Source organism: Ornithorhynchus anatinus, chromosome 9 (assembly GCF_004115215.2).
Source record: "Ornithorhynchus anatinus isolate Pmale09 chromosome 9, mOrnAna1.pri.v4, whole genome shotgun sequence".
Lineage (NCBI taxonomy): Eukaryota > Metazoa > Chordata > Mammalia > Monotremata > Ornithorhynchidae > Ornithorhynchus > Ornithorhynchus anatinus.
The window spans coordinates 36,774,744-36,787,787 of NC_041736.1; the positions used below are offsets into that span (position 1 = coordinate 36,774,744).

The window sequence follows — 13,044 nt, forward strand, 5'->3', positions numbered from 1 at the left end:
ACAAAACTGTGACCCTCTTGCAAATCACTGATCTGGCAAAGATCTGTGAGAGGGCTAGGCATGGAGAGATTGAACTAGGGTAAACTCAGCTGGTCACTACAAACACTGCCAACATTTCTGCTACCCAAAGAATTGTACTACAAGCTTCCTTCTGGTCTGGATAGTAACTGATTCCATTTCAACAGGGAATAACACTGTTTATTTTTCCTGAAATTTCATATTGATTGTATTTCTCAATGTGAATTATTGGTCCAGTTTCACCCACCCCCCCCCCATCCTTGCAATGGCCCAGTCCCCACCCCACCCCAAATCCTCATAATGGTCCAGTCCCCACCTCTCTTAGTCTTCCCTCCCACTACCCCCACCCAAAAAACCACATAAGAAATCTGGTCTAAATGGAATTTACCCAGAAATAAAATGAACTGTTTGAATTTTGCCCTCCCCCGACTCCCAAATTTGTTGGGTTGCTGCCTGCAGCCATCGTAACATCATTTTAACACAAAAGCATCCCTAAAAATTACTTAATATGTATACAGTAAATCTTAAAAAAGCCCTTTTCAGAAATAAAAGATAATGTACAAATATAGTACCTTTTTATTAAATAGGCTACAGCTGGCACTGGCAGGACATTTTTCTCTTGCTTAATTAAAATTGAAATGTGTAACCAGACACTGGCTTATTTAAGTGCTGCTGAAACAAAGACACACATTTTACACTTACAAATAAATGGACGGTGGTACGCTTCGAGCTACCACAAACAAACAATAAATAGTATCAATTACAGCTTCCGTTTTAAAAGAAAACTTAATAGAAAAGTGGCTTATTCATTTAAGCATACTTGGTATACAACCTTTAGAAGGCAAATTTTTGGTTTGTTTAGGGTTTTTTGGTGGTTTTTTTTTTTTTTTTTGGTCTGTTTGGTTTTTTTCTTTGCAGCTTTCTTCAGAAGAGAGCAAGGAATCAGGCTGAAGGGTGCCAGATGTACCAAAGCAACATTGTAAAATTTCCCTGGTAGACCTGGTGAGTAATTCTCTAAAGATGCCTTGACATGACACTGGCTTACTGAAAGGCAGGAATTCACCACTGTAGGGGTTTCAAAGTGCATCCTTCAGGAGAAATGCAGCCCAACCATCTCCTCTTTGGCTCTTGGCCTCCTTCCTTTCCCTTCACGTGAAGACTGCCCGCAAGGTCTGCAGGCTCCATCTTAGTCCAGCCGCTTGCCGCGGCTTGCCTTCTCCTCAGGACATCTTGCTTTCTCTGGACAGGAGGTGGCTGTAAACTGCTTCTTTAAATGTAAATGACCAGGCAAGTTGCCAACAGTGCCCTGGCGGGGTAGACCTTCGTCTCCCCCTGATTTATTGTTGTTTGGTAAAGAGTAGGCTGGCTGATTAAGAACACCAGGTGCAATTTTGCTTCCCTGTACTGTACTGGGGTGTACCGTGATACTGTGATTGATGCTTTAAAAAAAAAAAAAATCCACACGTGTGGCTTTAAGGTGACTTTCGTCTTCAGTATGAAGCTTGAAGATTGAAATTTTACTGAACTCTGAAACCGCAGAGTATTTTTCTGCAATTCAGTGATTCACTTGTGCTTGTCTCTTTAATATGACAAGTGTCATATCCATTTGAAAGAAGAAAAGAAACCACATCACTCCAGCATTTCATGCCGACGAAGGGTGATATATATGATTAAAGGCTAAATGATTGGGTTGGGTGTTTTTTTTAAATCCCTAATCATTATTGCTTAAGAAGGCAAAACTGTGTTGAAGGCAACCAAATAGCTAATACAAATTGAAACAATATTTCCTTCATACATCATAGAAGCATGCTACATCCAAAGTATTTGTGGGGTGGAAGCATCTTTTATATATAATACATATATATATGTATATATATATATATATATATATATATATATATATATCACATTGTGCCTGGATCCATTGAATTGCTTTGCAGTGTTTCAGGTAAGGTTTTACCCCACTGAAAAATGTTTGTTCTTTAAAAAAAAAAAAAAGGTTTTAGGGACCAAAGTCAACATATCATTATGCTAAGGAATCTTTAAAGGTCCAAATGACATTAAATAATTATAAATATTTTTAAAGCTATACGACCATCCATGATAGCAAATAATTTTAGATTTTACACATATTCATAATTTAAAAAAACAATAAACAAAATAACCACACAGCCAAATACAAATACTATCTATACCATTATGGCTATAATAAGATATTGCCGTTTTCATTTTTGCATAAAAAGGTGGATAGTTTGGTTTAGGGGTGGTTGAGTTTGAGGGAGAGGGATTTGGTTAATTATATAAAGGCAAAAAAATTCAAACAAAAGCAAAACAAGATCAGTTCTTTGAGGAGTAATTCTTTTAAAGTAGAAAAAGCAGTGAACCAAAAAGTTCAATTGTTTATCTGCAGTAAGGCTTAAATAAAAATTTGGAACAACTTTTCTGAATGGATTATTTCTTAATGGAAGCACTCAATCTACATTTTCTTTTTCTGGGCACCCACACAAGTTATTTGAACTGGGCTGGAAAGTGCGCTGGCCCAACAGATTGCATAGCTGCAACTGTACCTATAACCATTTAAGAGGTGTAAAATGTTTGTGATGAGTTGCGTTGCTTTTTTCTCCTGATTCTTGGCATCCACCTCTTTGAATTGGCACATGATATGGTTATTTCCGACAACAGTCTGAACAACAACAAAATAGAACAAAATACCTTTTTTCCATCTGTTTGTTTCCACGTAAAAGTACATTTAAAATATCAAGCAAGGTGAATTGTTCCAAAGACCAAAAAATGTGCTTGGATCCACATAACGAGAGACCTGATTGTGGCTGTCATGGCCTTTCTCTTCCCAGAATCTACTCTCTTAGCAGTTGCACACAGCATGACTTAGTGAGTGACAATCTATAAAACAGGCACTTTGTAGATAGCTGATCAATATATATTAGATTTTTTTTTTTGGTTTGTTTGGTTCAGAGGCGATGGGCCACTGCTGAGGAATTTCAATATGGCCGCCAAACAGACTCATCCATTCTGCCACTAGAATTCAAAACAGTAGGGGAGCTGCTGTGGCTTCCGTCGGCGTCAACGCCATCATTCTGGTTAGGCAAATTGGGGTTTAATAGGGCACTGCCGTTCGAGGTGGTGGTGCAGGGAGGAAGCATTCTGGAGGGAGAGCGGTCTCCCCCTGGCACCATGGGGAACTGGTATGATCCTGATGAAGTGCCATAGTAGAGATATGGAGTGCTGCTGGTCTGGAATGGTCCACTTTGATTTTGGGAAGAGCCTGGGTAAGGCGGTGGCAAGTAGGTATGGTAGTGAGTGGTTGCTGACATACCGAGGGACATGCCTGAGGTGACGGGCGGTGTATAAGTAAAGGTAGCTGGATAGTGCATTCGTGGGTTGGAGAAGCGGCTCTCAGTGAGGGATGAAATGCTTGTGAACTGCCTGGGGTCTGAAAAAGGGCCCAGTTCTGAAGCACCTAAAAAATTATAACAAAAGATGGGGGAAAATCTGTAAATATTGATTAAAATGAATGAGTTTTTTAAGAGAGAGAGAAAGAGAGAGAGACAGAGAAAAGAGGAAAGGAAAAACCTTAGCTTCCCAAAAAGGTCCCCCAAAATATTAATGAGATTGCCCAAGCCCACTGTCAAGTGAACAGGATCTTCTTCAGTCCCACATCGTTTAGACATAAGCTCCTTCATTCCAAAGAATCCCAAAGCACTTTGTAAATCTATACTGTATCTATTTTAGCGTGTAAACGTCAATATTTTCTGCTCATTCATTGGGTGAGACTATCAGAAGATTCCGATTGAGACCCATGAAATAGCTGCTTACGCTGAAATGACTTAGTTTTTATCAGTCCAGTGTGGAAGGACATTAAACAGGACTGGACCTTGGTCACCTCTAATAACATCAAATGCCACCTGACCCCTCCATTGAACCAAGTTAAAATATGAGCCACCCTCTGCCCTGCTAACAAATTCCTAGCAGGCATTGATTGCACTTTGGGCCATTCTTCAGCCACCTTCGCTATGTATAGTTTTTGAGTGGGGTTCTTTATCCTTTTCATTTTAAGGTGGACTTGGGGCTATTTAAAGTATGCCAATTAGAATGCTAGGTAATTTGAAGTGGCTTACAGGGAAGAGGCAGAATGAACCTTTAGGAATCCTTCAGAGGCTCCATGAAGAAGTTCCAATCACAAACTAAGAGATGGATTTTGACGGGAAAGGACAGTTTTGTCTTTGAGGGCCCACTTCATTCTATGATCTAGTATCACACTTAATGGACCATCAGATGAGTGTCAAAGGAAAGTGGGAATTGTGTGACGGAGACAACTCATTCTGTGCAACCGAAAGACACTACACCTCACTTCTTACTCAGTTGATCACCAAAACCACAGACTGGCTTCAGCTTACTGCTGATTTTTGCAGATACTGTTGTCTCTCCCTGTAGACTGCAAGCTCCTTGTGGGCGTGGATTGCATCTATCAACTTTCTTGTATTGTACTTTCCCAAGCACGTAATACGGTCCTCTGCATGCAGTAAGTGCTCCATAAATGCCACTGATTGATTGATTTCTCACCCAAGCTGTATTTGAACAGTTAACTGGAGGCTAAGAATTGTCATCTTAAAATGTAATGTAGTTTTGACCTTTAAAGCAAACAGCATGCCTCTCACTATACAATCCTTGCTAGCTACTTAGAAAGCTATGGTAAAGGGCATTTTATTAAGAAGTTAACTTCTGCTTTTAAAGGTCAGACAACTTTTTTTTTTTAAACATATGGATGTTTCTTCTTAGATTTGGTGCTTGCTGCATTTCATTAGCTCATTTACACTTGAAAGATACAACGCAAGCTTTTTTATATTGCTTAGCAGCCCCCAAATCCCCCAAAATTGTGTATAACCATACACAAATAAAAGAAAAGTATTTCTGTTTCTTTTGGACACTTGGAAAAGTCCAGATTAATTATGTAAAGACATTTTTAAGTGACTGGCTATTCCATACTGGGTGGGACTGGCCCCACATTTGTCTCTCTTTTCCCTCTTCCCAGGAAATACAAAATTTTTAAAGAGAGCTGTTGGAACTGCCCCAAGGTCCTGTTTTCTGCCTTAGCGGTGGCAGAAGCCATGTCATGGTGTCAGAGAACCTGGTAGTTAGATACAGCAGAGACAGGAACAAGTAATTAAAGTGAAACAACAGCTGACATAGCTCCCATGGCCACCTCCACCTCTTCATCTGGTTTCCCCCTCCCTCCAAATTTCAGCCTCCCCTTCCCTAATGGGCTGCAAGTAGAATGACCATGAGTCTCAACTCCAGGACCAGGATGAAGCAGCAGGATGAGCAATGACAAAAACAATGGTGTTGGCGGTGGCCATGTTGCCTATTTCTCTTCACTTTTCTACTCCTCCCCCGCCATCCAAACAACTGCAGAAGGTATAGCCCCTTGTAGAGTACATTTTCTATGAGTGTATGTCTGAATGGGAGGCTATCACTCTGCCTATTGTTGGTCTCATATTTTCTACCTACTTCTCATTGCTTTCCTCCCCTGGTGAGCCCCTCTCTCTTTCTCTCTCTCTCTTTTTCTCTCTGTCTTTCCCACTCTTTCTCTCTCTCCCCCTTTCTCTCCATCTCTCCCTCTCTCTTATTCTCTCTCACCCTCTCTCTCTCACAAGTCCATGGGTGCATCCATGGATCTCTCTTGTCACTCTGTGTGTGTGTGTGCGCGTGCGCGTGCGTACGTCTTTCTTAAGTTTTCACCCTCTTCCCCTTCAGGTTTAGAATACAGGCCCAGCCCTGTGGAAATCCCACTCCTGACCCACTTTGCGCTCCAGAAAATAAGATCATTTTTCCCCACTGGCTCTTGCTCTAGACACGCTCTCAACACCACAGACCAAGTGGGGACAAGGTACCACCCTTTTAAGCAGATTTTAATACTAAAATACATTTATAATGACAAACCAGGATGGAAAAACTGAGACAGCTGCCTAACCTGCGCTTCCTAGTTCCATCAGAATCTCCCAATCCCCTACGCCCCCTATACCCATGGGCCTGGGAGTCATAAGGTCATGGGTTCTAATCCCAGCACCTCCACCTGTCTGCTGCGTGACCTTGGGCTAGTCACTTCACTTCTCTGTGCTTCAATTACCTCATCTGAAAAATGGAGATTGAGACTCTGAGCCCCACGTGGGTCAAGGGACTGTGTCCAACTCGATTTGCTTATATCCACTCAAGCACTTAGTACAGTGCCTGGTACATAGTAAAGTGCTCAACAAATAACAATTATTATTGTTATTATGATTATTACCCACATCTCCTCCTCTGACTTAGGCAGAAAAGGGAAATTTTACTCAGGGTCTTCTTCCCTCTACCAATTGTTTTCTCTGCCCTTTCCTGTCCCATTTCCAATTCCCAAGTCGCTCAGGGAAACGAACCATGGGGTAAGGCGGCCCCTACATCACTCATGCTTCAGCTCTACAGAAAACTTTTTAAAATTCTAGAAAAGATGGGGATAGTTTACCACTTGCTTTGATAGATAGACTCTCCTATTCCAAACTGAAAAAAGGAGTCACCAGGAGTTGAAGTTTGCTCCCTACGCTCCACTCTGATTTGCTTATGCCTAAAATTTCACAATGGAGGCAATGAGCATAAACCACAGTGGCTCTTCGGGCAAAACACTTTCTTCTCAAAGACTCTCAGTGGACTCAGTGAGTGGCCCAGCCAGGGGCACTAGGTAAGTTGAAAAAAGAGAACCAAAGCTCATGCCTCTACAGGCCTCCATTTCACAGTTTGGATCACGTTTAAAAAACAAAACCCTGAACAGCCCTGGCAACTAAAATCATAAACGAAGCTCCGATGAAATATCAGTCCTCTTAGGTGAAGCATGGGGTTCACATAGATATAGACTTCTTTCTTTTTATTTCTTTTATTTCCCAGAGAATACTGCCCTTGTGGGTTCGCATTTAAAATAAGAACAATTAAAATTCCATGTGGTTCCATTTAGTTTGATGCAGAAGCCTTATTAAAACCCTATACTTGGGAACCTGCCAGCGAATTCTAAGATGGTTTTGCATTGGCCCTTTATATTTCTTTGTTCCCTTTTTTACCTGCTACTATTTTGCTGGTGATTTTACAACCAATCATGTGTCGAGGTCATTGTTCTTCCTGGTTTATAGATGGCAGCTAATGCCACTTGACATTCATTTTTCAATTAATGAGTTCTGGTTGTGGTTTATAGAAAATAATGCCACAAATTTCCACCAGGTTTACAGCACTTTAACCAATCGTTTCCAATTATTATAGTCTGTAATATACTGGGGATTAACTCCTTGTGGGCGCAGCAAGAAGATGTGGACTTTAAAAGGATTATGGGATAATTTTATAACTTACAAACAATGCAATTTGCTTAGTCAGTTTAGAAGCAGCGTGGCCTAATGGAGAGAACAAGGGCCTGGGAGTCAGAAGGACTTGGGGTCTAATCTCCATTTGTCTGCTGTGTGATCTTGGGCGAATCGCTTAACTTCTCTGTGCCTCAGTTACCTCATCTGTAAAATGAGGATTAAGTCCGAGGGTCCCATGTCAGACACGGACTTTGTCCAACCTGAAGAGCTTGTATCTATCCAGGGCTTTGTACAGTGCCTGACACATAGTAAATGCTTCATAAATACCATTAAAAGAAAAAGTGATTAATATCTTCTAGGTGAGAGATTTTTAACAATTGGCTGTAATGTGGCCTAGGAAGAGTCATACTTTAGGTGCATTCTAAGGTGTGTTGAATCAAATGAAAAGGTTCCCCGTGCCAATACTCAGTATATTTATGATTACTCACAGGAGCAGAGTCTTTAATTATATTTTCTTTTATTGCCTGTTGCTGCTTCAGTATTTCCAATCACTGGGCTTTGCACTTGAGCTCCAAAACTTCCTTCCTGTTCTATTCCTGCCACTAGAACATCTCTGTGTTATTTTAGTCATAATAGTTTGACTCACTCTTCTCTCACAACACTGACTACTTTAAAGCTCTGCCTTCCTATTTCTGTTTCACCAAGTGAGGCTCCAAAGCAGTATGATGGCCCAAAGGCACTTATGAATCTGTCCTACTTAATACTGTTGTGAAAATGAGAAACAGTGAAGCCTATCTGCCTTGTGGATAGGGAATGGGTCAGAAGGACCTGGGTTCTAATCCCAGCTCCACCATTTGTCTACAGTGTAACCCTGGGCAACTTACTCAACTTTTCTGAGCCTCAGGTACCTCATCTGTAAAATGGAGATTAAGACTGTGAGCCCCATTTGGGACATGGACTGTGTCCAATCTGATTAGCTTGTATCTACCGAGGTGCTTAAAACAGTGGCTGGCACCTACCAAGCATTTAACAGATAGTACTACGTGTGTGTCTGTACACATACTGGTGAGATGTGGGGAAACAGAGCAAAGCAGAAAGGAAAGACCTGAAAATGAAAAGGAATCCATTTTGACCCTTCTCTCTTATTCTTGCTCTTTGGGCCCTTCAGGTTTTTAGTGCCTTTGCAAGCATTTTTTTTTTAAATCCAGAATGTTTTGCAAGTCCCCTCTGTTCATCTGGCTGGCTGGGAGCCAGGCCAGCCAGAGATAGAGAAAGAGGGTCTTGTTTCCGGTGCAGTTATCAAAGTAGCAAAGGTGCAAGCTGTGGAATGTTAACTGAATCTTCTGCTTCACCGAGGTGTTAGCTTCCAAGCCTAAATGGCTTGAATGTTGTTAAGCACAGGAGACTAGCAAAGCTCAAGTGGAGGTTGAGCACTTTTTTAACACCCTTTAAAGCCATTACAATCTCTTCGGCACACATTGCCTATGGATCACCTCTGAGCAATTACACAAGCAGCGTGGCTCAGTGGAAAGAGCACAGGTTTAGGAGTCAGAGATCATGGGTTCTAATCCGGGTTCCGCCACCTGTCAGCTGTGTGACTTTGGGCAAGTCACTTGACTTCTCAGTGCCTAAATTACCTCATCTGTAAAATGGGGATTAAGACTGTGAGCCTCAAGTGGGACAACCTGATTTTCCTGTATCTACCCCAACACTTAGAACAGTGCTCGGCACATAATAAGTGCTTAACAAATACCAACATCATTATTATTATCGTGACACACCAGAGTTCTTAAGTTTTTTAGAGAAACGGAGAATGTTCTCCTTTGCCCACAATTCTTTTACTGTTTCTTCTCTTGAGTCTCCACATCATTGTTCTAGTCACCCCCTTCTTTTTCTTCAAGCAATCTCCTTCTCCCTACGTCCTTGACTCTTTAGATCCCCACTTTTTTCTTTTCACTGTACCAAGAGAAGATAAAAAACAGTGGGGCATAGCTTCCCAGTAGAGACGACTGCCCACTCTACAGAAAAAGAGAAAACTCACAGGATGGGAAGAAAAGATACAAAACAACTCAAATGCAAAGTGAGCTCAATATACAATATAAAGCACTGTAAATGAAAATAACATACTGTGCAAACATGCATGTCATTTTATGTTCAAAATAATTCCCATCATTTGTGCTTCATGACAACTTTGTTTCCAAGGAACTCTAAGGGCTTTATAGGTATGATGACACTCTCCAATCATCCTCCTAACACTGCTGTGAGGTACATGGAGGAGCTCACAATGAGCAAGCAGATAGTCCGTATCGGCTGATATTGACCCGATCAGGTAAATATGGGTGGATGAATGAGATCTGACCCTTCTTTTCCAGAACCCTATTCAGTTCAAGGCAACCATCAGCATTTCCAGTCTAAACTGTCTTGCCTAGCCCTGGATCTAAACTCCCTGTTTGCCTCAATGTTTGCCCATTGACAATAGTTCTAAAATTAGAGCATGAGCACAAATTAGAAAAAACAGGTGGAGGAGAGAACCTCCTCTACACTTACGATTAATAATAGCATATGCAGATCAAGTGTTGGGATTTTTACGGTATTTGTTAGCACTTACTATGTGCTAGGCACTGCACGAAGTGCAGGGGTAGATACAAGTTGATCATGTTAAACACAGTCCCTGTCCCACATAAGCTCACAGTCTTAATCCCCATTCTACAGATGAGGTAACTGAGGCACAAAGAAGCTGCGAGGTGACTTGCCCAAGGTCCCACAGCAGACAAATGGCAGAGCCAGGATTAGAACCCAGGTCCCTCTGACTCCCAGGCCCGTTCTCTATCCATTAGGCCACACTGCTTCTCGCCAAGGGCTGGCAACTGGGAAGCTAAGAAAATGGAGACAAATGGGTGAGGCTCATAGGCAGGGTAAATGGAAAAGTGAGGTAATCCGCTGGTTGTGCTAGGCACTGGAAGAAGAGTTCACTGGGTCCTTTTCATTAAAGGGACAGCAAACACCTCCTTTCGGGATCAGCACTGACCCAAAGCCACAGATCTGTGGCTTTACAAGTTTGTGCAAGTGTACGATCCATAAAGAAAATCATCTCGATTCATGTAGCACTTTTCCACCACGGTGGTCCAGAATCCTTTAAACCCAAACCATTTCACCCACTACCAAAAAGCAGCATCCTCTGGAGGCAAAGGATATCTGCTTAACAAAGCTGAGAAAAGTTACCCTGAGTGAAAGAAGGTAGGGGGATGAGAACATTACATTTGAAGCTGTTGCACTGTGTAACAGCTTCCTCCAAAATCTCACTTTACCAAACAAGATTTTTGAGTGAATTCACCCACTCTCACCTCCCTGCCCCACACAACACACAAAAAAATCTGTTAAGTAAAACTGTTGGACTTGGGAGTTTCCATCAATTTCCCTATTTTTTCAGTCATTTTCCACCTGGAACTCTCATGAGCTGTAGTGACTTTTCCTTGAAGGTGATTAGCTGTTGAAATTGTGTATATGGAGGAACATATAGGTGCAGCACAGAGGTGTTATTCTAAATGTATAGATGGGACTCCAAAACAAGAATCCCAGTCTAATCCGGGGGAAAAATAAGATAATAAAAACGTTAGTCTAACAGCCTCCGGATTTTTGCAAAAGAAAAAATGTGCCTCTACTATCCAGTATAAATATTTGTTTCCAATGTTGTCATGAATTGTACTTTTCCACTGCATGCTCACAAATGCTCAAAGACCATCTGATCCTCTTACAGTTAAGAAAGTATGTTGGACTGGATATAGCGAGAACTTTGGCTATTATCAATAGCTCAACCTTTCCTTAAACTCAAGCGTTATTTTAGGATCCTGTTTTCAGAGAAAAGGAAATGCATTATTCAGAGAGAGAAGGTGGCAAAGAGAGTGAGCGAGAGAGAAAAAAACAAGAATGAAAGGATAAGACGGAGAGGAAGAAGGAGGATTTTTTTTTTTTTTTGCCGGTCCTTGATTAAGAACTTTTAAAAAACCAGGAAGGGTTGATATTCTTTGAAACCAGATCCACTGTCGGACGGAAGCCAGCACCCAGGACACCATGTCTTTTGGAAGAGGCCACCCACAGTGCCACTGCAGACACGTGACTGCTCTGTCACATCCTGAAGCCATTTCCAGCCTCTGCGCAAGTTTGTACTCCCATTTAGGAGGGGATAGGATATATTGGGAACACACATATGGAAACACTTTCAGGGAATCAGTTTCCATGAAATTCATAATGAGCCAAGTGGCTTCAGATGTGGTTGCGTGCCTCAGATTAGCCAAAAAAAAAAAAAAGAAAAAGGAAAAAAAAAGACAAATCCACCCTTTCAGCCCTTATTTCAGTTCTACAAAAATTAAAAACCACTAATGACTTATGGCTACCAAAACAAAGAGCCACAAAAAGGGAGAAAAGAAAGAAGGGGGAGAAAGAAGAACCATTCCCTCTTAAGATTTGTGAATCTTAATATCAATTTGTTTATGATAAATCAGGAGATGACTTTCTCAACACAGCATCTACCTCCAGTGTCATAAATAGCACTTTCTGAAGTCATGGCAAAAAAGGAAGAAGAAATAAGTTGAAGGGATGAGGACAGAGAACTTACTGCCTATTTGATAACATGTGTGGTCAATTAAGATCATTTTCAAAATTACAGTTAAATGATAAATTGTTGCTCAAGTAAATCTCTCAAGAAAGGCTATATTCAGATGGGACATCCTGATGTTTTCCTGTGGCCTGTATTGCTTGTAACTGGGACCATATTAAAAGCAGAAATTTACGAGCTGGTTGAGATGTTACATATTACATGCCAAAGTCAAGCTGATGAGAAGGCATATGTCCCGTGGGCGGCAAAAATGTGGTTACAATGGCAAGAGACCTAAGGCTCCAAAGCCAGCATGAATCTACTGCTTAGGGTTGTCTTGGCTGAAGGTGGCAGGGTGATGATGGGGGAGAGATCTGGGACTGAAGATGGCTTAATACACAGTGCTTTGAATTTTGATACCACTTTAGAAATATTAACTGTTTCCTCCTCTCACTATCCCTCTAAGGTAGAAAATTGTTGGGCGATTTACTTCAGGCAGGATTAAGTTGTGGACTACATGCTCAGCCACTGTGGATCCTTGCTTTGAACTTGATTTTTTGAGACCCCGCTGGCTAAATCGTGTAATCTTTCCCTGTCTGAGGTTTACTTCCCATAACTATCAGTACCAAATAGTGTCATAGGGGCTCTCTGGTTTATGAATGTGTTTAGCGAATCCAACGTGCTTCAATGGCAAAGCATTTTTGTTGCCTCCATGGGGATAGGAAAAGCCAATCAGGCAAAGATCTAAGAAGACCAACCCCAAAACCCCTAGAATCAGCTCGAGGAGAATTTAAAACTAGCTGTTTCCTGTCTATCCTCTTTATTCTCCCTGCTACTGGGACTCAGGTGTGTGTGTGTATGTGGGGAGTAATATTAATAATAATAATGTTATGGTACTTGATAAGCACTTACTACATGCCAAGAACTGTCCTAATCACTGGGGTAGATTCAAGTTAATCATGTTGGACACTGTCCCTGGCCCTCATGGAGCTCATACTCTTAATCCCCATTTTGCAGATGTGGTAACTGAGGCCCAGAGAAGTGAAGTGACTTGCCCAAGGTCCCCCAGCAGACTTGTGGCAGAGCCGGGATGGG

At 41.5% G+C, this 13,044-nt stretch overlaps 1 protein-coding gene across 4 annotated transcripts in view; it reads right to left on the minus strand.

The window, feature by feature from the left end:
• The window catches only part of RUNX2 (RUNX family transcription factor 2), a 308,136-nt gene that overhangs the window by 99,806 nt on the left and 195,286 nt on the right, over positions 1-13,044 (minus strand). The window contains exon 7 of one of the 4 annotated variants that reach the window (XM_039913022.1): positions 328-3,496. The exons of 2 other annotated variants lie outside the window; for them this stretch is intronic. In XM_039913022.1, the coding sequence (XP_039768956.1) occupies positions 3,018-3,496 (479 nt within the window). In that variant the 3' untranslated portion in view covers positions 328-3,017. Of the gene's footprint in view, positions 1-327; positions 3,497-13,044 lie in introns of those variants that run through there. One more of the 4 variants, XM_029071791.2, reaches the window with a different exon arrangement.